Source organism: Schistocerca piceifrons, chromosome 5 (genome assembly GCF_021461385.2).
Source record: "Schistocerca piceifrons isolate TAMUIC-IGC-003096 chromosome 5, iqSchPice1.1, whole genome shotgun sequence".
Taxonomy (NCBI): Eukaryota; Metazoa; Arthropoda; class Insecta; order Orthoptera; family Acrididae; genus Schistocerca; species Schistocerca piceifrons.
Window position 1 is genome coordinate 35,904,689 of NC_060142.1, and position 27,428 is coordinate 35,932,116.

At 43.5% G+C, this 27,428-nt stretch overlaps 1 protein-coding gene across 4 annotated transcripts in view; it reads right to left on the reverse strand.

Annotated features, from left to right (window-relative positions):
• The window catches only part of LOC124797852 (RB1-inducible coiled-coil protein 1), a 338,295-nt gene that overhangs the window by 52,371 nt on the left and 258,496 nt on the right, over nt 1–27,428 (reverse strand). For all 4 annotated transcript variants that reach the window (XM_047260916.1, XM_047260918.1, XM_047260917.1 and 1 more), the window contains exons 13-14: nt 24,964–25,269; nt 23,366–23,650 (exon numbers count right to left, since the gene is read on the reverse strand). In XM_047260916.1, coding sequence (XP_047116872.1) covers nt 23,366–23,650; nt 24,964–25,269 — 591 coding nt within the window. The remainder of the gene's footprint in view (nt 1–23,365; nt 23,651–24,963; nt 25,270–27,428) is intronic.

Sequence of the window (27,428 nt, forward strand, 5' to 3'; positions counted from 1 at the left end):
GGCCTTCCCTGTAACGTGGCATAAGGCTGTCGCAATGAACAGAGATTATGTTGAAAAATGCATTTTTGTAGCCAAAACAGTGGAGAATAATATGGTATATTGGAACCATAAAAAAAAAAACTTGCTTTAAGAAAATAATTGTGTAGCATTACCTACTGATCGCCCCTCGTATATAGAACGGCATAGACAATGCTCATCTTTAAGTTCAGAAATAAGGACACTTTATTTATATGAGAAACTGTCAAATGAAAATGAAACAGATGGAAAAAGTAAGTGAACTGTTTATTACTCCAAAGACAACTGCAATCACTTAATACATTTATCTCACTGAAAGAAAATACAGTCAATTTCTTCATGGAAAAATGTTCGCAGTTGGTTAAGGAACCATGATCTTATTGCAGTGTCCACTTCTTCATCCAAACCGAATCAACAGCCACAAATGTCTTCTTCAGGACACCAAAAATACAGAAATCCATTGAGAAAGACTGGGACTGTATGGAGAATGGTTAAGGACAGGCGGAGTCACATGTTGCCAAGGTTATTTCGATTATGCTGCAGAAGCTTTGCTGGGAAGCCTTGTGGCTTAAGGTATAAAGATTGTGATAGTGAACACACTGTACTTCTCTTCTCTCTAGCAGAGAATGAAAGCTGATACAGAAGTTAATTATTATTACTTTAAATAAAATCAGTTTTATTGTGGAAAAAAAGAAAGAAATTATCAGCATTATGTGCCTATATAATCTGAAGATGAGTGTTTGTCTTGACAAACTTAGTTTTTGTGTGATTTTCCTCTCAAAAAATATTACCTTTCTCTTAGTAAATGTGAAGAAGAGAGAGTGACAAAGTGTTATACAACTGATGACACTACCTCTCAGGTTTTCTTGCGAACTACAAAATATCTCTCATTATAACTCATGTGAGAGGCGATTGCAAAAATCACACAATGTTACTGTACGTACACTTACGCACTGTACATATGTAATGCATCAAAATAAAAGTTTTCAAGTAAGTCTTCATAAAAGCACGATTTTCCATTGTATTCCACTGTATAGTGGGAAGGGTATATGTGCATGCAGGAAAACAGCTATAGAAAGAGAGGGGGGGAGGGGGGGGGGGGGGGGGGGAGTCCACCCACAAGGACATGTGCATGTAAATACACATAAGGCATGGTTTGAGTCGTCCCAAAAACAGAGGATGTGCAGAACAGTGGAACCATAATAAGCGATTAAAATTTCAGAGATGACATGCATGAAGGTCCAGCAGCACCCCTTTTTGTGTGACCAGACAGGGCAGTGTTGCGCTTTGTTCAGTTGGAGGAGAACTCTGTCGACATCACAGGTCGCAATATAAACACACGAGCGTGTTCAAACAGAGTAAAATGATTTGGTCCCCAGGAAACGAATTTGTCACACCACAACATAGGTACAGGGTACACTGCTAAGACAGTGAAGCGAGTGTGGAACCAGTAAAAAGGAGAGGGTTGTACATGGCGACGAATGGGTACTGGACCAAACAATGCGATCACAGATCTGAATGACCCCATCCTGTCCATACGGTTGTTACAGACAGAACAGCTTCATACACAGTGTAGACTCAGCTCAGAAGCACTGCCATGGATGTGGACATGTCGGCATCAATAGTTCGATGGTGTCTGCTGAGGACCCAACTGGTGGCACACAAGTCATTATGTCAGCTTCCATTTGCCAGAAACCACAAACACTTCAGATTGTTACAGGCAACTGAACGTTGTCATTGGTGTGATGTGTGGAAAAATATAGTATTTTTGGATGAGTCCCACTTAAATTTATCCTACAATTATGGCTATGAATGTATTAGAGGCTACAGGAACGAATGGAATAATACCGCCAGTTACAACTTAAAAAACTCACCACCTCTGTATTTAAGGCAACCTGAACAGCAATTGCTGCACCAGTGAGGTTTTAGAGGCAGAGGCATTGCTCCTCTGGCAGGCAGATCCCCATGCTGATTTCAGAAAGGCAATGCCTGGTCACATGGCGAGGTACGTGGAAGCCTCCTTCAAAGAACAATGGGTACAACAGCTTCCCCGTCCTGCACATTTGCCTGATGAGACTCCCATTTATCACATCTGGGGTACAGTCAGTCGGCAACTTTAATGTTCTTGTCCTCCTGCAACCACTCCCCATGCATTGTGGATGCACTAACAAACCACCTAGCAGTTGGTTCCACAGTAGCACGTCCAGGCACTCTTTGATTATGAGCCACGACAATCATATGTATAGAGTCACATACCTAATCTGTCGAATAAATTTCATTGCAATCATGTCTCCTCCTTTGTCGCAATTGTAACAAACAGTAATGTATATTTTGAAACAAAAACACAAAAACATGCAGCCTGCATAGATGATCAGACACTTTTTACCTAAGTAGATAGGCGCATGTGCTGACTGCCAAAGGGGGATACAAATTCTTAAAAAATTCTTTACCACATTTTCCTTTACACAAAATCACACACAGTTTTTTAAATCTGTAGAATATCGACTGGGCTTGTATGTTATGGCAATAATTAAAGCATATGTAATTATATGGAATAGTACATCCATTCCTTAATCTAAAGTGAGATAATATCCATTCATACTACCATTGCGCCATCTGATGTATTTCGGTAGCATCAACAATGTTGACAAAGGAATCTGTCAATTGTAATGTGGTGATGAATGTGAAAACTTGCAATCAGCACTATAAGGTGTGTACGTACACATGGCTATTATTTTAAAATTGATATGCTAACTTCTAGTATAGCTCGTAATATTTTTTCAAAAACAAGTGAGTCATGAGTGCCCAAGTCGTAACCTTAGAACACCAATAAGTAGAAGAAATTAAAAGCGACTATACGTTAAGCCCAATCAACGGAAGGACGTCTCCTTGGAGAGAGGTCCACAAAATGTGCCGTACAGACAGCAGAGTTCCTCAACCAAAGACTACATGTCCTTTGCCATATTGCTGCTATGGATAAAGAGTAAAATGCAGTCAACAGCCCACGTATTGTTAGCTGAAACAGTCGATAACACATACACTGGTATGAAACCAGTTTGAAAAAGGGCATTTGGTCAGGAAATGGCAAACCGTCAAAGGTTAGTGACAATTAGGACAAAGTGGTGGGGATCACCACTTAATAAATGGCGATGACTAGAACGAAAGTGCCCAATACACAACCTAGCTAAAATGGTCTCCTGCAATGAGAGGAGGCTGGCCATGCCGATGGGACCCTGGAACTTGTTCCCATGAAGAAAAGACCGGTGGTAATGAAAAAGTGACACTATCTGCTAACAGATGGCAACACTAAGATCACCTTAAGGAATGGAGCCTATTTCAGCCTTGGCAGCAGCCTCAACAGCTGCATTTCCCATCAGACTGACATGACCAGGAACCCAGATGAACATCACAGTGGCTCCCTCAACAGCAAGCAAGTGCAAGCTTTCTTGGACCAGTTGCAATTAGGATGGACTGTGTATAGCACACAGAGGCTACGAAGGACAGCGAGTGAATCGGAGCATATGACACAATTAAAAAGCCTGAGTCACCTGATGTACTGGGTGGCCTGATAGATAGCGAAGAGCACTGCTATATAAATTGAGCAGTATTCTGGAAGCTGATACTGAAAATGTTTGTTGTCAATGACAAAGGCACACACAACACAATGGTTGGTCTTACAGCCATCAGCTAAGTCATGTAGCGAAGGTCCAAAAACTTAGTGATAGATTCAATCTGGAGTAATGTCCTTGGGAAGTGAATGAAGTCCAAGATAAACACAGGCCACTGCACAAAGCCTAGGTGGTAAAATGGCAGGTAGTGTGAAGTTAAGCTGCCGGAGCAGTAGCCAAAAGTGAACTCCCAGAGGTAACAGAGAAGAAGGGTGCATCTCATACTAGCAGTCAAGGAATTCATCTAAGAAAGGGGCATAGGATGGGTGTCCGGTCATGGCAGAGAAACAGCATGCGCATCCACTGAGGAGGATATCCACTGGTATGACATTGGCAGTTCAGCACCTTCTGCATAGACTCCCAGCCGGGCTACTGTAACAGCCGACAGTGGCCAAACATATTCCACGATGGTGGATTCTGTTCAGATGGTGCAAGCTGGACAAACGTGCAGAGGAATAAACAAAACACTCACACTCTACTTTCCAATGGACACGGGATGGTCCGATCCACTCCCCAGGAAGGCCGCTTAGGACACGTAGGGTGCTGAGGGCCGGGTATAACGCATGCCTCAACTCGTTTCTGTGGGAGGAAGGCAGAATGACAGTGGGTGGCATTCAAAATCTCCACAAAATAGCAGCCTAAGGTGTTGGAGACAGCAACAGGGTACACAATGATAGGTTCTGGATGGTATACCAGTTCGATTGTACAAAGAGTAGTCTACAGCATTGGCCCCTCACCTAGCTTGCATTTACGTGAATCTCCCATCCAGCACGTCCCAAGTGACTGGAAAAAAATGCAGGTGACTCCAGTATATAAGAAAGGTAAAAGAAAGGAACGGAAAATTACAGACCAATATCCCTAACTTCTGTTTGCGGCAGAATTCTTGAACACATTCTCAGTACGAATATAATAAACTTACTTGAGGCTAATCAGCCTATGTACACGAATCAGCGTGGTTTTAGAAAGCATCGCTCATCCAAAACTCAGCTTGTCCTTTTATCAGATGATATACTGAGAACAATAGATGAAGGGCAACTGGCAGATTCCATATTTCTACATTTCCAGAAACCATCTGACCCCGTGTTCCATTGCAGGCTGTTAACGAAGGCACGGGCATATGGAGTAAGTTCAGAGATATGTGAGTGGCTCCAAGACTTTTTAAATAATAGAACTCAGTACATTGTCCTCGACAGCGAGTATTCATCAGAGACAAAAGTATCATCAGGAATGTCCCAGGGAAGTGTGATAGGACCGCTGCTGTTCTCTATATACATAAATGATTTGGAGGACAGGGTGCGCAGCAGTCTATGGTTGTTCGCTAATGATGCAGTGACGTACGCTAAGGTGTCGAAGTTGGGTGACTGTAGGAAGATAACAAGACGACTTAGACAAAATTTCCAGTTGATGTGATAAATGGTAGCTAACCCTAAATGTGGAAAAATTAAAGTTAATGTGGATGAGTAAGAAGATCAAACCTGTACTGTTCGGATACAGTATTACTAGCGTTCTCCTTGACACACTCAAGTCAAAGTATCTGAGCATAACGGTGCAAGGCAATATGAGGTGTAACAAGCATGTGAAAACTGTGGTACATAAGGCAAATAGTTGACCGGTTTACTTGGTGAATTTTAGGAAAGAGTGGTTCACCTGTAATGGAGATGGGATATAGGACCCTGGTGAGACCTATTCTTGAATACTGCTAGAGTGTTTGGGATCAGTACCATGTCAGATTGAAGGAAGACTTCAAAGCAATTCAGAGGGGTGCTGCTAGATTTGTTACTGGTAGGTTCGAACGTAACTTAAGTGCTACGGAAATGCTTCAGGAACTCAAATGGGAATCCCTTGAGGAAAGGCAGCATTCTTTCCGGGAAACACTACTGAGAAAATTTAGAGACCTGGCATTTGAAGCTAACTGCTGAATGATTCTGCTCCCACTCATACATTGCGTGTAAGGACCACAAAGATAAGATATGAGAAATCAGGGCTCATATGGAGACATAACAACAGTAGTTTTTCTCTTGCTTTATTTGTGAGTGGCACAGCACGGGAAATTACAAGTACTGGTACAGGGTACCATCTGCCACACACCTTACAGTGGCCTGTGGAGTATATGTAGATGACAGCACCTGCTACAGTCAGGCCGGAAATTGGGAAATAAATGTTGGTCCCAGAGAGCCAACAGTCGTTACACCGTACAACTGAAGAGGGAGCGAAACTGTTAAAAGAAGTAATAAAGGAAATCCAGCTTGCTTTTCTGCTATCCCAAAGAATGTGACAACTGCGCATGCAACTGTTTATAACAATGGAGTTCACCATCATAGAATGATGGTTAAAAATGCAGGAAGCATGGCTCCCCACGTGAATCACGTCACAGAATGATTCAGTCCACAAGGGGCCTGGGACACTGTATAATAATGAAAAGGTGCAAGATATGGAATATTCTGTGGAGGTAAGGATACACTCATAAGGCACTCCATCTGGTCATCACAACTGGGGAAATGATGTTCGCCAAAGGTTGCCAGGAAGGAGCAAAGCCTCCAGTTGGGCTTAAAAAGCTGCCAATTAGGTTTACACTCAGATGGGATAGGTGTCAGCAAGCGGATAGCATACATGACATGGTCGCTCGAGTTCGTTTCAGAGAGAATGGACCACTCGAGATGACAGGTATGCTGGGCTGGGCAGAACGAGATGTCCAAATGGGAATAGGTGTGCAGGGAGTATGAAAGGAACATGGATGCTCCAGTTTTCAGACAGATTAGGTTGAGTTGATTGAGAATGTCAGCCACAAGGGAACCTACCAGACAGTTTCTCGAAGTGCCCCAAAGCGGGTGGTGCATTAAAGTCATCGAGCGGCAAAACGGCGTAAGGGATCTGACCAATAAGCTGGAGTTAAGCCTACCCTAGTGACAGCAAATGAGGAAGGGATGTAGACATTACAAAGAGAAAAGGTAAAATGACAAACGAAAGTGAGGAGCACAACAGCTTGCAACTGGGTGTTCAATGAGGTGGTTTGGCTATGGACGTCATCCTGAATGAGCGACATAAATCCCCCACGATATGGAAGGCAGTCCTCAGCGGGAAGGATGAGACGGATCAGAAGGAAATGCGAAAGGTCAAAGCGGTCACGAAGGTGGGACTTAATTTCTTGGAGGCACAATGCAACTAGATGGTGCAATTCCAAGAGCAGTCATAATTCCTCCTCATTTGATCTAACGCCACGAACATTCCATTTGAGGAGACTCATAATGGAACTGGGGAGGACAGTCACCTCGGCAGATGCAGAGTGCCAGCCTTCGAAGATTATGCTGCTATAGGGCACAGAGGCTGGAGGATCCTGTTCCATGAAACCTATGGATGCATCGACATTCTCTGTGGGTGGATTCCAGGGCAGAAAAACAGTAGGCGGTGCACACCAGTGAAATGGAGTTTGGCGGGGTGAGGGTATCACATGGCAACACCGTTGAAGATGACCTCGAAATTGGGGAAGGAGAAGGTTGCTTGTGGTTCGATTTGTTACAGCCTTTACGGTTGGCATATGAAGACTAAGACAGTTGTTGGCTGGATGGACATAAAAAGTCTTTGCTGGAATATTCCTTTTGTCCTTTCCGGTCCACCAGTTATGTAGCACATGAATTCACCAACAGGGGTGAAGATCTGGTGGCTTGTTGCACAGCTGTACGAAAAGGAGACAGGACTGCTATGGTGATACTGAGGGATCTCAGAATTGCAATACTGAAAAGGAGCTCGCAGGTCTGCGTGGCTATGTCCTTTCTGGAGCATGGCATAGCAAGAACAGTGCTCTATGTGCCAGATGATAAAATGCAAGGCTTTCAACTAACAGACAACTCAAGTGACAGGGTAGGGTACTTTTTCCTTCATCTGGATCTCCTGGACAGCCCGCTCATCAATACAACGGATAATCATGGATGAGGTGGCTTGGTAGCCATTATAATTGATACAGCAGGGAGAAGGAGGCGGGCAACTGCCCTCATGAGCATCTCTACCACTCCTTTGGCCATGTTTTGGCAGGACATGCGAAATTGGTTATAACATTGACACTGGTAGCAATGCATAGGGTTTGGAATGTATGTTCAGTCTGGAACCGGTCGCAGGTTCGAATCCTGCCTCGGGCATGGATTTGTGTGATGTCCTTAGGGTAGTTAGGTTTAAGTAGTTCTAAGTTCTAGGGGACTGATGACCTCAGATGTAAAGTTCCATAGTGCCCAGAGTCATTTTGGAATGTATGGTTGGACAGTAATGACTTTATAGCCTGCCTTAATCTTTGTTAATCTTTGATGGGAGCACACTTCTCGATCAACTGTGATGAGAGAGAGAGAGAGAGAGAGAGAGAGAGAGAGAGAGAATTTGTCTGTACGCAGTGATGACCTGTTGGACTTCCCCCCAGTCAGACTATCAAGCAGCCGAGTGTAAATAACACCAAGTGAAGAATTCAGCGTACAATGGGTCTCAACATGAACAGGATACCTGTGGAGGAGTGAAACAGTAAGCAGTTGGCAGCTTGAAAATCACAATTGGTCCCCAGAAGCGAAGTCACATTACATAAGTGAGACCAGGATTTTGAAGGCCTGCAACTGCATCAACGCCTTTCTGAACAGTAAACAGATGAACAGTAGCAAAAGACAGACCACTTCTGGTACATGACACCACAAGGAACTGAGGTGCAGCTGGGAGCATTGTTGAATCTTTAGCTTAATTAGGTTTTCATTTAGCAGATGTAGACTGATATGAATAGGACCAGCTCATTGCAAAAAATCCCCCATGACTGGCAGCATCTCTGATGTCATGCTCCTTCCAACATAGGGGGTGCTCACCTGCCTTAGGCGATTGTTCAAACCTCAGGTCACACCTCCTGAACTCCAGATGGCAGGAATAACTGGCAATTCAGAAGATAATTGCTCAGGCAACCACCCCTCCCTCGGCCTAGCCTGTACCAGGGGGTGCCTGTGAATCCAAACTACCTTCCTAAGGCTGGGAATTGTTTTACCCAGTCATCTGTTGTGCATCAAAAACATGGGCAGCTTTCAAGAGCGCATGGGGAGAAGAAGAAACAAAGTGGGACATCGAACACCGAAGCAGAGGAAAGGGAGGAGATGGACAGCAAAGAAAGATGAAAAAAATTCTTGAGGGATTGTTCTGATGTCGGTTGGCCAAAACTTCAGAATACATTCCCAAAAATATCCAAGACATTTTCCTCGAGGGAGGGGGGTAAAAGAATAGCACAACAATAGACATGCAGCACGGAAAGGTGCTGCATACGCTGGGGACCCATGGCAGCCAAGCACAAACTCACCAAAGTGCAGTGGCCCTCTGGACATACATTGTATACGGCCACTTACTGCACTGAAGGAGAAGATTCAATAATGAATAATGTTCGTATTGCAAATCTTTGATATAATTAAGTGTGTTGTTATGTTAGTTGCTGTATCCTAGCATTTTCGGTCCCATCTTTTGCAGGTCCAAGGTGGCAACATAACAGCCGAAACCAGTAATCTATATGAATAAAAACTTTAGCCATCTTGGCAACTGAAAATTTATGCTGTGTTCATAATACTAAAGATCGCCCCACGCCGATGATGTCAGAAGTGTATAAAGGAAATGTGTGGTGTGTTTATAATTGTGAAATATATCATTTGATCATACCCTACCTGCCTCTCCAGAAGAAATTTCAAGTTTTGACAAGAGAGCACAGCCTCTGAAGAAAGAGTGGAGGATAAAGGAAGTTTCACTGTAATTGTATTCCTGTGGGCACATTTACTGAAGTGACATATTGCCTTTTTTTTTTTTTGTGGTTTTACGGCGCACAACTTCAATGGTCATTAGCGCCCTGACTACTCTAAGAATGCACCGCGAGGCACAAGTTGACAACAACTAAAAGGGAAAACACGATAAAAGACAGACTGACAGGCATAGGATTAAAAAACAGCATCATCAAATGTCCGTAGCGAGGTTTGTCAAATTGATAAAATGAAGAACACGAGCAGCTGCTCGTGGGTCATCCGCTAAAATGGCATCGAAAGTATTTGGCAGGTTAAGATCGAGGCGCAGTGTGTTAAGATCTGGACAGGACATTAAAATGTGTCTAACCGTCAGCAAGTGCCCACATGGGCAGAACGGCGCCGGCGCAGCCGTCAGCAGATGGCGATGGCTGAACCGGCAGTGTCCAATTCTTAACCGGGCTAAAACGACCTCCTCCCGCCGAGAAGGGCGTGAGGAGGACGTCCAAGCCACGGGAAGAGGTTTTAAGGCCCGAAGCTTGTTGTCGGTAAGTGCAGCCCAATCGGCATGCCACAGAGATAAGATGCGCCGACAAATCACCCTGCTAAAATCGGACGAAGGGACGCAACAAGAAGCTGTCCGAGGCTGGAGGACCGCAGCCTTGGCCGCGGCATCTGCAGCTTCGTTCCCAGGGATACCGACATGGCCAGGAACCCACATAAAGCTAACTGGAGAATCGACGTCCACCAGCTGCTGAAGAGAGCGTTGGATCCGGTGTACGAAAGGGTGAACCGGGTACGGATCACTGAGGCTCTGGATGGCGCTCAGGGAATCTGAGCAGATGACATAAGCAGAATGTCGGTGGCGGCAGATGTAAAGAACAGCCTGGTAGAGGGCAAAGAGCTCAGCTGTGAAGACCGAACAATGGCCATGGAGCCGGTATTTGAAACTTTGTGCCTCGACAATAAAGGAACACCCGACCCCGTCATTGGTCTTAGAGCCATCTGTATAAATGAAAGTCATGTCGATGAACTTCGAACGAAGTTCCAAAAAACGGGAGTGGTAGACCGAACCGGGGGTGACCTCTTTTGGGAGCGAGCTGAGGTCAAGGTGAACGCGGACCTGAGCCTGGAGCCAAGGTGGCGTGCGGCTCTCGCCCACTCGAAAGGTTGCAGGGAGTGAAAAATTAAGGTGTTGAAGGAGGCGACGAAAGCGAACTCCAGGGGGTAGCAGGGCAGAGACATACAACCCGTATTGACTGTCGAGAGAGTCATCAAAAAAGGAACGATAAGACGGGTGGTCGGGCATTGCCAGTAGCCGACAGGCATACCGACAAAGCAGTATATCGCGCCGGTAGGTGAGTGGCAATTCGCCAGTGTCAGCATGAAGACTCTCTACGGGACTGGTATAAAATGCTCCGATCGCAAGTCGTAAACCCCGATGTTGTATGGAGTTGAGGCGGCGTAAGATGGATGGCCGTGCAGAGGAGTATACGAAGCTCCCATAATCCAGCTTGGAGCGGACGATCGACCGATATAGACGAAGTAGGACGGTTCGATCCGCTCCCCACGACAGACCACTGAGAACACGGAGGACATTTAAAGAACGGGTACAACGGGCGGCCAAATATGACACATGTGGAGACCAGCTAAGTTTCCTGTCAAATGTAAGGCCTAAAAATTTGGTTGTCTCCACGATTGGGAGAGCAACGGGACCGAGTCGTAAGGACGGTGGGAGAAACTCTTTGTAGCGCCAGAAGTTAATACAGACCGTCTTCTCGGCAGAAAAACGGAAGCCATTGGCGACACTCCAGGAGTAAAGACGGTCAAGAGAACGCTGAAGACAGCGCTCCAGGACACGTGTACACTGCGCGCTGCAATAGATGGTAAAATCGTCCACGAAAAGGGAGCCTGATACATCAGCTGGGAGGCAATCCATTATTGGATTGATCGCGATGGTGAAGAGAGCGACGCTCAAAACTGAGCCCTGTGGCACCCCATTCTCCTGGCGAAAGGTGTCGGACAGGACAGAACCCACACGTACCCTAAACTGTGGATCCATTAAAAAGGAACGAATAAAAAGAGGGAGGCGACCGCGAAGGCCCCATGTATGCATGGTGCGGAGAATGCCCGCCTTCCAACAGGTGTCGTAAGCCTTCTCCAAATCAAAGAACACAGCCGCGGTCGGGCGCTTCCGCAAGAAGTTATTCATAATGAAGGTCGACAAGGTAACCAGATGGTCAACAGCAGAGCGGCGCCTACGAAATCCACATTGTACATTGGTAAGTAGGCGTCGAGACTCGAGCAGCCAAACCAATCGAGAGTTAACCATTCGCTCCATCACTTTACAGACACAGCTGGTAAGCGAGATAGGTCGATAACTGGAAGGCAAGTGCTTGTCCTTCCCCGGCTTAGGAATCGGGACAACAATAGACTCGCGCCAGCATGCGGGAACATGTCCCTCAATCCAGATGCGATTGTATGTACGAAGAAGAAAACCTTTACCCGCAGGAGAAAGGTTCTTCAGCATCTGAATATGAATAGAATCTGGCCCTGGAGCAGAGGACCGTGATCGGCCAAGTGCGTTTTCGAGTTCCCGCATGGTGAATGGGGCATTATAGCTTTCATAATTCGAGGAGCGGAAGTTAGGTGGCCTAGCCTCCTCTGCCTGTTTGCGGGGGAGGAAGGCAGGGTGGTAATGAGCGGAGCTCGAAACCTCTGCGAAAAAGCGGCCGAAGGCATTGGAGACAGCCTCAGGGGCCATAAGGACGTCATTCGCGACCTTCAAGCCAGAAACTGGTGAGTGGACCTTAGTGCCAGATAGCCGGCGCAGGCTACCCCAGACAACAGAAGAAGGAGTAAAACTGTTGAAGGTGCTTGTGAAAGCAGCCCAGCTGGCTTTCTTGCTTTCTTTGATAATACGACGACACTGAGCACGTAATCGTTTATAATTGATACAATTCGCCACTGTAGGGTGGCGTTTAAATGTGCGTAAAGCACGTCGACGAGCACGTAAAGCGTCTCTACATGCTGCGGTCCACCAGGGGACCGGTACGCGACGTGGAGAAGAAGGGGGGTGAGGGATGGAATATTCAGCAGCAGCGAGAATGACTTCCGTGAGGTGTGCGACCTGACGATCGCAGCTTGTAAAGGTTTGATCCTGAAAGGTCGCCCTGGAAGAGAAGAGCCCCCAGTCTGCCTTGGAGATGGTCCAATTAGAGAAGCACGGAGAGGGGGTATGCTGCAGGAGATGGATAACACACGGGAAGTGGTCGCTCGAATATGTATCAGAAAGTGCATACCACTCAAACCGGCGTGCAAGTTGGGGAGTACATATAGAGAGGTCTAAATGGGAATAGGTGTGAGATGTGTCCGAAAGAAAAGTATTGAGGCAGACAAGATCGAGCTGGTCGAAAAGGTCTGCTAACAAGGAGCCCCTCGGGCAGGATGCTGGAGAGCCCCAAAGGGGATGGTGGGCATTGAAGTCTCCAGTTAACAAAAATGGTGCAGGTAGCTGAGCAATAAGTTGCATCACGTCTGCCCTGGTAACGGCAGATGACGATGGAGTGTAAACGGTACAAAAGGAAAACGTAAAAGTGGGGAGAGTAATGCGGATGGCAACTGCCTGCAGGCCGGTGTGCAACGTGATGGGATCGTAGTAAATATCATCCCGGACCAGCAACATAACCCCTCCATGAGCTGGGATACCTACCACAGGGGGTAGGTCAAAACGCACAGAGGTGTAGCGTGCCAAGGCAATTTGATCGCATGGGCGTAGCTTCGTTTCCTGGAGGGCTACGACGAGCGGACGGTGCAAGCGGAGCAGCAACTTCAAGTCCTCTCGGTTGGAGCGAATGCTGCGAATATTCCAGTGAATAAGTGCCATCGTAAGAAAAGGAAGATGAGAGAAGTGGTCACCTCGAAGGCCGCTTAGGGCCTGGCTTCGAGCGAGCACTGCCGCCGCTATCAGTAGGCGGACAGTCATCGTCCATCGGGTCTATAGGGTCATCGGCCATCTCGGGAGGATGGCCGGGAGGGGGAGCTTCCTCCGCCAGTGAACGGCCAGATGTACGGCTACCAGCGGTGCGGCCAGGCGAAACGGATGACGGCCTGGGGCGGCAACCGCTGGGTGGCGCAGGAGAAGAAATGCGCCGTGGCGGAGAAGGAGAACTGTGCTTCCTATGCGCCTTTTTGGAAGGACGTGTAGTGGAAGTACCGGTCGAAGGCTGGGACGTCGAGGTACGGAGGAAGTCTGCACGGGATGGTTCCTTCTTGAAGGCCCGTGCATCTGACTTCGATGTCTTCGTCTTAGTAGAAGCTGAGGAAGGTGCTCGTGTCTGTGGGGTGATGGGAGGAAGAGGAGACGTCGACCGCGCGATCTTAGCACTGGCCGAACGGACGATCGTGGTGCTGAAGGTCAGATCGCATGTCTGGGTTGCTACCTCCCGGGTAGTCCGAGGAGAGGCGAGGACAGTACTGTATTTCCCCGCTGGGAGCAACGTGGGCTTCCTACTAGCCAATAGCTTGCGAGCAGCCGAGGTGGACACTTTCTCTTTGACCCGAATTTCTTGGATACAGCGTTCTTCCTTATAGACAGGACAGTCGCGGGAGGATGCGGCATGGTCACCCTGACAGTTCACACAACGAGGAGACAGAGGTGGACAGTCACCCTCATGGGCATCCCTCTCACAAGTGACACATTTAGCTGCATTGGAACAAGACTGTCGAGTGTGATTGAAACGCTGACACTGGTAGCAGCGCGTAGGTGTCGGGACATAGGGGCGAACAGAAATAACCTCGTAGCCCGCCTTGATGCGCGATGGCAGCTTAACACTATCGAAGGTCAAGAAAATTGTCCGGGTCGGTACAAGGTCATTGTTGACCTTTTTCATGACCCTATGGACAGCCGTCACGCCCTGCTCAGCGAGGAATGATTGAAGCTCCTCGTTAGTCAAGCCGTCGAGGGAGCTAGTATAGACTACACCTCGAGACGAATTCAAAGTTCGGTGGGCCTCCACCCAGACAGGGAACGTGTACAGGAGGGTGGCCCGAAGCAGTTTTTGTGCCGGAAAGGCACTATCAGTTTCTAGTAATAAGGTGCCGTTACGCAACCTGGTACAAGATTTGACAGATCCGGCTATGGCATCTACGCCCTTCTGAATAACGAAAGGGTTGACAGAGGAAAAATCCTTTCCGTCCTCAGATCGAGAAACTACGAGGAACTGTGGGGCAGGCGGTAGTACTTTTGTCACTGTTGGCTGGTCACGTTTCCGTTTTTGGGTCGAAGTCGAAAGAGATGGAGTAGAATCCATTGCGGAGGAATCCCCCATGATTGCCAGCGTCTCCGATGGCGCGCTCCTTCCTTGTGGGGACCCTCTCAGAGGGCACTCCCGCCTTAGGTGAATGTTTACACCTCAGGTCACACCTCCCGAGAAACAGACGGAGGGACCAATCGGCATGGTCAGAAGGTATCAGCTCAGGCAATCACCCCTCCCCGGGCCTGGCCTTTACCAGGGGGTACGCGCGTGCCTTACATGTCTACCCAGGGCGGGGAATTACGCGTTACCCCGTCACCAGCTACGCGTGCGAACGCGTGGGTCGGCCTTCAGGCACACACAGGGAGGAAGGAAGAAGAGGAAAAAGAAGAGAGAGGGAGAAAGAGGACAGACTGTCTTAAACGCCGAAGCGGAGACCAGAGAAGGCAAGGAGAAGAAGGCAATGAGAAAGCAATGAGAAGAAGGCAATGAAAAGGCAAGGAGAAGAAGGCAATGAGAAGGCAAGGAGAAAAAGGCAATGAGAAGGCAAGGAGAAAAAGGCAATGAGAAGGCAAGGAGAAAAAGGCAATGAGAAGGCAAGGAGAAAAAGGCAATGAGAAGGCAAGGAGAAAAAGGCAATGAGAAGGCAAGGAGAAGTCAAGGGAAAGAGTAAGGAAGACAGTGAGGTGGAGAAGAGCAAAGAAAGGAACCAACAAAAGGAAGGAAGAAACGAGAAGTGAAAAACCAAAAAGACCACGATGATAGGTCGTGGAACCGTCCGTCTCCAGACGCAGGCGCTAACTACCCCCGTGAGGGGGATGGACTCCTTTTAGTCGCCTCTTACGACAGGCAGGAATACCGCGGGCCTATTCTAATCCCCGGACCCGCAGGGGGGACATATTGCCTTGGTTTACATTTCAGAATCGTCAGCAGACATTTGTTTAATGTTTTTTCTGACAGTTCCACAGCACAAGTAGCTGGTATTCTCAAAGATTCAGTCAAGATCTTGGCCAGAGGTTAGATGTCCTCTCCATATCAATATCCATGAGAAGCGTACCATAGTCATCACAGTAGTTCCTCCAATATTCAGTGTAGCACAGGAGTCTAGGATCCAGAAGCTTCGGGACAAACCAACATTATAACAAATTATGGAGCAGCTACAGAATAAGACCACAGAAATGACAACTGTGGACAATAGTGTGGATTGTACAGTACAGTGAAGATCTGGCCACTGGCTTGGCTCCTGTCAGCCACAATCAATGGAGAGTGAGTCTTTTGAGAATGTTAGTCAATTGTGCTGGGTTAAGCATCAGAAAAATCATTGAACAAACATCAAATGACTGTCCCAAGATGACAGCCAACATGGAATACATTAACAGATGGCCACTAATGCCAACAGAATTTTGTACTTACTCATACATTCAGACATTTCACAAATGCTCGCAATTAACAAACTGCTCACCTTCTCATGGATTGTTTAACTGAAATTAGATCTTGCAACTTTGTGGCAAGACTTTGTTGAAAAATAGTGTGAATAAATTGTGATGATTTTATATTATATCCTCAAAGATGTGTATGTACATATGAAACAGTGTCGTATATGCTTCTATGAAATGCAGTCTGCATCAGAACACTTTCTGACAGAAATTAATTCCAAACTCTTTTGTTTCTTTTATTTATATAGTGTCCTGTCAAATTTCTTTTGGAAACTTATGTGGAGAAAAAGTACTTGACAAGATACTAACTGCTATCTCCTTGGATTGCAGAACTGGTGAACGCTCTGTATACACGTGCAGATAAATGGTAATATCTGTGTTGAAACAGAGGTACAATAGTCACCAAGAAAGTGATACCCCACATTTTGCCTCCATTTAATAATTGTATATGGCACACAATGAAAATTCCACATATGAAAGAATGATATTTCATTTACATAGCCTATTTTTCCGTGTAATCTCCTCACAGTTCTATTGCCCTTCTTTAGCTACACACAAGGGCGTGTGCCTAGTTTGTACCAATTCTTGTTCTGCTCACCAAGCCATTTCTTCACTGCCAGAGGCATAACCTTACTGTACACAAAAACCTACCATAAATGCTATCCTTTAATTACTCAAATAAATTGCAGTCAGAAAGGGAGAGGTCAGGGATGTAAAGTGGATGAGCGAACACTGTCTAGCCCAGTTTCATGACTTGTTCAGGAAACCTCATACTTGTAGGAGGCCAAGCGATACTGTTTTGGACCAAAACATCTCGTAGGTTGTTATGGAGCCAAAGGTGGCGGAAAAAGTTTTGATCATAGTAGTTGTGTTCACATATGTCTCGAAATTAACAGTACTGCCTCTTGGTATCACACTGAAGAAAATCACACCCTCACAGTACCAAAACAAAGTCATCATGATCTTACTGGTAGAAGCATCTGCTCTGATTTTTTCCTTCTGTGTTGAATGAGGATGACATCACTTCCATGATGCCTTTTTGTGTTGTGTTGAACATGGTGAACACAGCTTTCATAACATGTCACAAGCCAGGGACAAGGAGGCCTCTCCCTAGTTTCAAAATGTTGCAACAACTCAGAATTTTTTTTTTTTTGTGAGATGTGTGTTCCACTGTAAGACAGCATGGTACCCACCTTGCACAAACGTTAAGAGTATCCAAGAGTGCAGATAACTGCATCCACAATTGCTTTGCTTATTGACAGCAGCAGTGCCAACTGCCAAGTCATAATGTGTTGCGAATGTGCTGCAAATCAAAGAGCTCTGCCAAATCGCCTTCGGACGGCCTCACCCTCAGTGCGCAGAGACAAGGACTGAACATACTTCTGTCAACTGCAGATGCTCCATGGATTCCACACAAATGTTTGCAAATACAGTTTATTTCACCACAGTGATAAAATTCAATGCTGACAGACTACTTGTGATGTACATCATTTATAGAAACATTTTGAAAAATTGCTGCTGTTGCACCATCTGTTGCAAGAAATTGAATTTTGTACGCACACTCAGGAAACTAAAGAATTTGTACCTAACATTTCATATTTGCAAAATTGTTGTTAGCTGAGAAAAATAAATGTGGGGCATTACTTTCTGGATTATTCTTGTATACGTTTTTTCTGTTACTATGTTAATTGTGATGTTTCATTAGTTTAGCAGTCTGTCTGTGTTACTAGGGACACCCAGCTAGGAACTTTCATCTTGTAGGTCTTTCATTTTTACTCTTATTTCACAAATCTTTACTATAACCATTTAATTCAGTCTCACACTGCACCATATCTTCTGTTATGCATAAATGTTTTAAGGAAGTAAGTTATATGTCCCTTCCCATGCCCGTAGGCTATGTCATTTAAGACTCTGTGCTCGAGTTCCACTAACAATATACATTTACCCGGAATCCACTTTATCTGAACAAATTTTTCCTATTTTCGCGGCTCACATTGGCCACGTCTGACGCATGGCACCGCTAAGCTTTTGGCTAGCTAGACTGACACTTGACAAGTTTCAACTTGTCTGCACCTGGAGCCATGTATTCAGTGGTGTGTTTCAGCAGTCTGCTGTTAACCAGTGCACTGGCGCATATCAAAATCCCAGAGTCGACAATTCATGCATGTTTTGGTTGAAGTTTTAGCGTGTTTCTTGTTTGTATTGTGTGATATCATGCCATGGCCATCTATTGGAACTCCTTAGAAGTACAGTATGTATAGTACTGCTCTATGCAGCACGACGTAGCCTTGTCGAAACCGACAATGAGAGTGTGGTGCCAAACACTTTCCGCCTGTTGTCAGTACATCAGACGAAGCCGAGCATTTAACAGTTTAACAGTGAACATACAAGGCACTGTTGTGTTGCCGCATGGGGTAGTGTAGGACAGGGGAGAGAGGTAGAGGTATCGGATTCTTTCATTCAATGGCTGCCACAGCCTGATTTCAAAAGTCAAAAGCTTTGTCTAGTGCTTCTCGAATGTTGTCAAGTCGTGTATCTGTGTGTTTTCAATGTAATGTTCCATGCTCGCAAAACATGCTTTAAAATGCTCAGAAATAAAAGTGGTTGAAAGCCAAAAAAGACTCAGTAACAAAATGCTGAATGTGACTACAAGCGCAAAACAAAAAAAGAATGTCATCTCATTGGAACAAAAGCTTCGCACTTTGCAGAGAATTGATGCTGGTAAACCACCCACGAAAGTTGCTGCAGATCTGAAAGTCAGTAGGAGTATGATTACTGACTGGAAGACAAATCAAACAGCAATTGAAAAATTTTGTTCCATCCGAGCATCAGGCAGAGCAGTGAAATCTCTTAAAAACAATGAGAAAAGGTGCACATGCTCATTTAGAAGAGGCCTTACTTTTGGGGCATGAACAAATAAGAGCCAATTTTATGCCAGTTTTAGGTCCTCTACTTCATCAGAAAGCAATGGCTTTTTATGAGCTGACTGAAGGAAAGGAGCAAGAATTCCTCGGAAGTGATGGCTCGCTGGATCTGTGTAAAAAGCAGCGTGGCATTCATTAAATGCCCATCAGCGGCGAATCACTACACTGGGATGAAGCTGCTATCGCTGATTTTAAGAAGAAACTGCACACTATCATAGACAAAGGAGATTATACAACTGATGAAACCAGGTTGAATTGCAAAATGTTGCCAGCAAAAACCCTTGCCTCTAAACAAGAAAAAAATGACATCCAGACATAAAAATGCAAAGAAAGAGTTACTGTCCTCACATGCAGTAATGTCACTACCAATCATAATATGTGCCTTACTTTAACTGGCAAATCCGATAAACAAAGAGCATTTAGACAGCAATCAGCTGATAAACCTTTGCCACTGTGGTACACGAATGAGTCTAAGGCACGAATGAATGTTGCCATCTTCAAAGAGTGATTCCAGGCAGAGTTTGTTCCAGCTGTAGAAAAATACACAGAGGAAAATCGACTTCATTGAAAAGCGCTACTCCTTGTGGACAACACTCCTACTCACCCAGATGATCTGCAAGATGGGGATATCAAAGTTGTGTGTCTCCAACCAAATGTCACATCTCTACGGCAACCAATGGACCAAGGTGTTCTTGAGGCAATAAAAAAACATTACAGGCAAACTGCTGGAATAATTAATCGGTGTGATTGATTCTGAAAACGATTTTGTGCAAGCTCTTAAAAAAATCAATGTTTTAAGTGTCATTCATTGGATTGCTGAGGCTTGGAATCTAATCCTCCAATTTCTCTCGTTAGGTCTTGGGAAAAAAACTTCTTAGATCATAAGGCAACTCATCAGTGGTGGGAAGAAGGAGGCAACACCGAAATTCAAGCTGACATGCCAGAAACAGATGAAAATGACGTAATTTTGGTGAGTTTACTAGAGAAGCTACCGGGTTATGAAGATGCGAACTTTGAAAATGTTGAAGAGTGGATGGAAAACGACTTATTTCCCTGAGGAAGAAATCGTCCAAATGCAACCAATCAGAAAGTGTCCGGAGAATGTGTGTGTGATGACGCAGCAGAGAAAGAGATTCCTCATACGGTCAGTTACGAAGCAATCCAAACCGCACTGGAGTACATCAGCCTACAGGAGGAGGTAATTATAATGAAATTGTTCGTTTCCAACGTTTGAGGTATATTGTCACAATGAAAGTTTCTTTTTTTTTTAAAAAAAAAAAAAAAAAAAAAAAAAAAAAAAAAAAAAAAAAAAGGGGGGGGGGGGAGAGAGAGAGAGAGAGAGAGAAAAAATTGCATACCTTTTTACCAGAAAATAAATTCTAATGCAGCGTCTTAGATCTTCAACATCCGTAAGTTTAAAGTTTTTTTAAAGTTCCTCTATACAAACTTTTCATTCCTTTGAGTAATCTCTAGATTTGTTTCATCATTTTGTACAGTAGTTTATTTTTTATTAAAAAGTGTAGGTAATAAAATTAAAACTTCTGTTTCTTTCTGCTGGCAAATAAGGCGGATTTTTTTCTGTAAGAATGTAAAATAAATGAGGTTTGTTATTCAGTTTTTAAAAACTTTGGTTTTTCAATCATACTCTGGTGCCTTTTTAACATGTCAACACAATTTTTTCAGTCAAAAACATGCAGGCATTTTCACAACCATATCAATTTACCCCACGCACACTTTATGATCATATTTCGCAATATTGACGCAAATTGGGGGTATTTCACACGTGAAAACAGGGACTTCGGTTTATGCGAAATTTTCGTTATCCAAACCAGCCACCATTCCAATCATTTCGGATAAACAGGAGTTTACTATAAGTGAAATCTGTTTCCTCCAAGTGTAAAACTGATAGTCTACCTCGTGATTACTCTTCTACATTTCCATGGCTTCCTGTAAGTTGGGATGCCCTTTTAAGGTATGCAGGTATTTAAAGAGATAAGTCATAACTTGTTATTTTCAAAACTGTCAGGAGCTTCACTTGTCAGGTACCTTTATTTGAGGGCTTTTACCTACCGTATTCCAGTAGTATGTATTTATAATCTTTGTTTGGTTTTGAAAAACTAAATAGGTACATCTTCTCTAGGATTGTAACATCCTATTATTTAGTAAATTGAGGAGGGAGGGAGGGAGGGAGGGAGGGAGGGAGGGAGGGAGGGAGGGAGAGGGAGAGAGAGAGAGAGAGAGAGAGAGAGAGAGAGAAGGCTTTTTTGTCAAAAGCTGATTTGTTTAGCAGTCTTTCTGCCATGCGTGTCTGTGACCCAACATTTCCACTATATGGTGAGAAGCAATAATATTGTCATTATATATACACTGAAAATGGTTAAAATCATCATGAATTAGTAACTCATACGTTAGATATAGCTGATTGTTAGGTGATTGCACAGTTAACTGGAATGATTTCCCAAGCAGCTGACTGACTTAAAACACATCGTTCAAGTTAGTTATAATTGAGCATTGGCTAAAGTTGTGGATCGTTAGATATGCAGCAGCAACAACGGTTAAGTCAATACCTACATATAACAGTTAGCATTCAGGTGGTAAGCATATGGCTACGAGTGTGTAAGCTCTCAAAATCTGATTTGCTTGCAATAAATGTTCAGACTTACAAAACGGTATATCTTAAAATATTTAGTTTCACTTTTCTGGCTATTACTAATATCAGTAATTTATGCCATACGAAACCAATTTTTTTACAGACATTAATATTAGCTATATGGCATTTTGTACATGTGACTGCTCCTCAATATTTAGTGAAATGCTGTTCCCAAAAAAACACTACACAGTTGCAAAGTGGTGCGTCAACTATACAGATAAGTTGTTGATCAACTAATTTGGGGACCAGTGGTCACCAAACACCATTAAAAATTTATTATGGAATTTAGAGGCATTAATGAAAATAACACAATAACAGTCTTTGAATGATACCCACGTTGTGCAGATCGTTGAATTTTTCCTCTCATGTTCCAGTAGTCATTTTACACTGATTCTAGGGACTTTGCCTTTTAAATTAAATTTTGATTTACTTAACTAGAGAAAAATAATTTTCCATTTTGCATGTTTCCTATATGTGGTTCACTATATTGTATGCTCTTACATTACATAAGTGCTGAAAAGTAGGCACATCAAGTATTTTGTGTTTAGTATGTTAAATTCAATTTTTCACTGTCGCGCTTGAGGTGTACATTTACTGCGTGTTGACTCCTGACCGAGGAGATATATTTTGAACCAGTTGTGGAAGGAGGTCAGGTGCTATTCGCTGCCGAAGTTGTTAGGAGACATAATGCCAAAAAGTTTGTTTATATTGTCAAATCAAGTCCTAGTTGGCTCACATTTATATGCGAGTATTAAGTGGCAGTAATGCAGCCTGCTCCTAACATGATACAATAGAGTGGTTGTTGGGCTGGAATGTCACAAAGCGTTTAGGATTATGAGTGGAAGAGTTCACTATTATGAAAATGACAACAGCCACTACGAACAGAGGCAATATCAAGTAACTGATATTCTTCATTATGGTCATCACATTTTCATCTTCACGATGCCATACCTTTCCAATGAAAACAGATACCGAGTTTCTGCATGAAGCAAATATTATTATGGGTTTGGAGGAGGAGGAGATTACTGTTTAACGTCCCATCGACAACGAGGTCATTAGAGACGGAATACAAGCTCGGATTAGGGAAGGGTGGGGAAGGAAATCGGCCTTGCCCTTTCTAAGGAACCATCCCGGCATTTGCCTGAAGCGATTTAGGGAAATCACGGAAAACCTAAATCAGGATGGCAGGACCCGGGATTGAACCGTCGTCCTCCCGAATGCGAGTCCAGTGTGCTAACCACTGCGCCACCTCGCTTGGTATTATTATGGGTTTGCTTAGGTTGGTAGTCAGTAGCATTTTTTTCCATTTTTTTAAACACTCCGTGACTTATTAAAAAAACTGAAAAGAGTAAAAGAAGAACCACATTCAAAACACACTCAAGCTACTTCGCAGTCTTGTTTTCCACGACGATATTCCCATCTGTGGGTAAGAAAGTCAGTTATAGTGCAATCTGACAATCTAACTCAAAGTCAAATACCAACCTGCAAATGTTATGATAGCAAGTAACAGTTTCATATACATTATGAGCTTGCATAATGGATGGAGAGGGTAGACAATGGTAATATAAAAATACATACAATTCACAGTATCTTTCATAGCAGATCATCATCTTGGACCACCAAAATTTAAGTGTTTACAGAACAACTTATTTTATTGGGGTAAAATTAATAGTTGTACAAACCTCTATTCTTTCAAGACTGCTGTCACTGGGGCTGCGTTCCATGGAAGTAGTTGTCATAAGCCTAAACCTGGAACGCAGACCCTCCAGCTCAGTCTTGTAATCATGTGTCAGTCTATCAGACAGTTCCTTGAGAGCACGCTGCTTCTCTAGCTCGAAGGCATCTAGCTTAGATTGCAATTCTTGTCGATGAGATATTTCAGTCTCCAATTTTGCCTGTATAGCGCTAAGCTGAGCTACAAGATCGGAATGTGCTGCTACTGCTTTTTCTTCCTTGGTGCTCAACTCCTACAAAATACAAACAAACAGACATTACAGTAAATGCTTGTGCATATAATACAAAAGCCACTGCAAAAATTAGATACTGCAGATCCTAAGTGAAATGATCTTCTGTGATATGGAGTAAGTAAAATATTTTCACTTAAGAGGAAATACCAAACTTTGCACAACATGTAAATATGTACCCACTAAACCGTGAAAGATAATTCTGAAGCTGTTATAGCCACACACCATCAAACAGAAACAAGTTTAAAGCACTTATTTAGACATCATATCACTGCACTGTAGGTACACAAAAATCAGATGTTAGTAAACGTCTTATGTTGCTTGATATTAAGTGAAATATAAATTAACTGGTTCTGCTAAGAAATTTGTCAGTGAAGCAGAAAGAACAAGCCAGCAATAAATTCTTTACGCTTCTCTTAGGAGTCAAGTAATTGTAAAATTCCACACAGCAACTTTTAAAGACACAAAATTTAGTGCTCTACACCAGGAAAATATAAATAAAAAATGGAAGGTCATGGCACAGAAGAAGACAAAGAATTGCCTATACTTACTAAAGTGCCTTCAAAATCACTAAAAATCTGAAAAATGTATTCCAATTTTGAAATAGCAGGAAGCAAATAAAATAACTGGATATGGGACACAGTAAAATGTCAAGATACAAGGTGTATACACACAAGACTAACAGGAAAGGTGAAGGCTCAGAATTATTTGTTTGTACTGAATCCTCACATTTTTAGAAATAAAATTACTTTTTGTATCTTCTCACAAATTCAAGAAGACAAAGAATATTAATTTCATACATACATTTGGTTACAAGCAAAATAAGCAAGGTACTCTCCTATACTGCCTAGTATTGTGAGACAAGTTACCTATCTTTAGGTACATATGGAGGAAGAAAACATTTCTAAGTGTTTTTTTCTCAATATACATAAAAATTACTACTTATGATGAATTTAAAAGTAATGACTTCATTTTCATCAGGCGGTTACTTTGTACGAGTATATTAATAAACTCTACAAGCTAGTTTGTAACTGAATGGCGTTGTGCCTATCTGCGACTCAGCATCTCCACTATATGGTGAGTAGCAACTTTCCTTCCATAATATTGTTACATTTTATACTACTGATAAAGATGATGCATCTACATCCGTTATGCACTTGAGAATGGGCACATATTTGAAACTAGTGTGTAGGCTTATAAAAAAAATTGTTTAAACTACCAACCTGGTACACAGGATGTAATTCTTTAAATAAATAAAAGCTACAATAACCTTACTTTTAACTTCAAAGTGCTAGTAAGGCAACAGGCATACTAACATCTCTAACCCTACGCAGTTCTTCATCCCTCGCATCTGCCGCTGCTGCTGCATCACGCCTAAGAGCTTCCATCTCAAGTTCATGGTCTACTGTGAGCCTTTGAACAGCCCCATCCCTGTCGGCTGCAGCAGCTACAGCAAGCTCATTAGCAGTGTGCGACAACTGGGCAAGCTCCGCCAGAACTAGACCACGTAACGCTGCTAGCTCATTGCGCAATTCAGATGCATATGATCCAACAAATGTGCCAGCTTTCCGAAGGTGTAACTGCAGTCGTTCCACTTCTTCCCGTGTGTTTCCCAGATTCTCCTATAAAACAAACAAAGGGCCTCTATAGATAATCTAAAATCATTTTTAAAAAATGATGAGAAAAATGAACAATTTCATATATGTGAACAATTTCGTGTGTGTGTGTGTGTGTGTGTGTGTGTGTGTGTGTGTGTGTGTGTGTGTGTCTGTCTAAATCAATTCATCATGCTTTCAAAGTGCATATGGACTCACTGACAAATTACTTCTCAGTCTTGTACCATTCTTAATTGAGCACTGTTTATTGTACACCCAATAATATGTGGGTAAATAGATCTACAAAATAAGATGGCACAAATATAATAAATAACACAGTTTTTCAACCAGTTTTCTATCTTACATCAGGAAAGGAAGTCAATGAAAGTACATTCATTGTGATACAAATACATTCACAACACAGAACTCCGGGCAAAAGGACTGGAAATTTAAATTCATCCTTTGAAGGAGGAAAAGAAAAGATGGAGCCTGTGATCAAGTCAATCAGAGATAATCATACCTTCCTGCAAAAAAAAAAAAAAAAGTGGGAAGAGCAAATGTCTTATGGAATAAAATAAGTAGACATGGTAAACAGACTGTGTTCAGATTTTAATTTTCGTTGAGTACTGTGTGGAAATACTAATTTCAAGAAGCACAAAGACATAAATGGAATAGGGGGATCAAATGTGGCCAGAAACACAGCATGTCCAAATTACTTACTATCAGTTATCCTTGGCTGCACTCTCATATCAGTAGCCTTATTATGGTGAATGATAGTGCTTAAGTAAGCTATTGTGTGTGCAGCACATCAGCTGCCTTCACATGTCTGCCTGTTCGGGTAAGTATAGCTCATGATGTGCACCCCAACCCTCTTCCCCAAACTGCTCCAATGCATGACACAGCAGCATGAGTAGCATGCCACTGCCAAGTGATGTGTGGAAGGGCAATGGGCAATGGCAGGAGCATGCAGCTATGCTCCGTTCTACTGAAGTAGCTAGACATTATGCAACGACTGCATTATGCATCAAATTTAATAACTGTTTAACACAATTTACAGTCACTTCCATAAAAGCAGGAGAAGTTCACCCTCTTATTAGGGTTCAATTTCTTTTTTTAAGTAGCCTACGTTCTTCCTCACAGTTCAAGCTATTTCCATAGCTGATTTCATCGCATTTTATTCAGCACTTTAGTGGGAAAATGTAACACAGAGGACTTACTTTCACATTTATAATTATGGTTTCAACTACACCATAAAAAGACAATCTCACTAATACAGGAGTGCATAACTTCTCTCAACATCTGTAACCTAACCCATAAGCATACAAATAAATGTTCCGTGACCAGGTTGTCATCTGCTTTTTATTTTTATCTATCTCGTGTTTCTTTCAAGTTCTCTCCCTGCTCTAAAAAAGGACTACTACTTTCCTAGGTGAGAACTATGAAGACAGGATGTTCATATTCACAGGACTTGTACATTCGTATGTTCTGCAGAAATGATTAGCATTTGAACCAATATGTGAAGCCTGTGGGTTCAAGGTCAACATTGATATTGTGGCACATCATCATCTACCAGTAAAATGGACCCGAGGCTCTCATTCTACACCTACACATAAATAGATACTCTGCAAGCCACCATATGGTGTGTGACGAAGGGAATCCTATACCACTACTTGTAATTTCCTTTCCTGTTCCATTTGCAAACAGAGCGTGGGAAAAACAACTGCTTGTATGCCTCCGTATGAGCCCTAATTTTTCATATCTTATCTTCGTGCTCCTTACGCACAATGTATACTGGCGGCAGTAGAATCATTCAGCAGTCACCTTCAAATGCAGGTTCTCTAAATTTTCTCAAAAGTGTATCTCAAAAAGAACGTCGCCTTCCCTCCAGGGATTCCCATCTGAGCTCCTGAAGCATCTCCATAATGCTTGCATGTTGTTAGAACCTACGGGTAACAAATCTAGCAGCCCACCTCTGAACTGATGTCTTCGTTCATTCCAACCCAGTATGGATCCCAAACACTCAAGCAGTACTCAAGAATAGGTCACACCAGCATCGTCTATGCAGTCTCCTTTACAAGTGAACCACTCTTTCCTGAAGTTCTCCCAATAAACCATTTGCCTTCCCTACCACATTTTTCACATGCTCATTCCACCTCATATCGCTTTGCCATGTTACAGCCAGATAT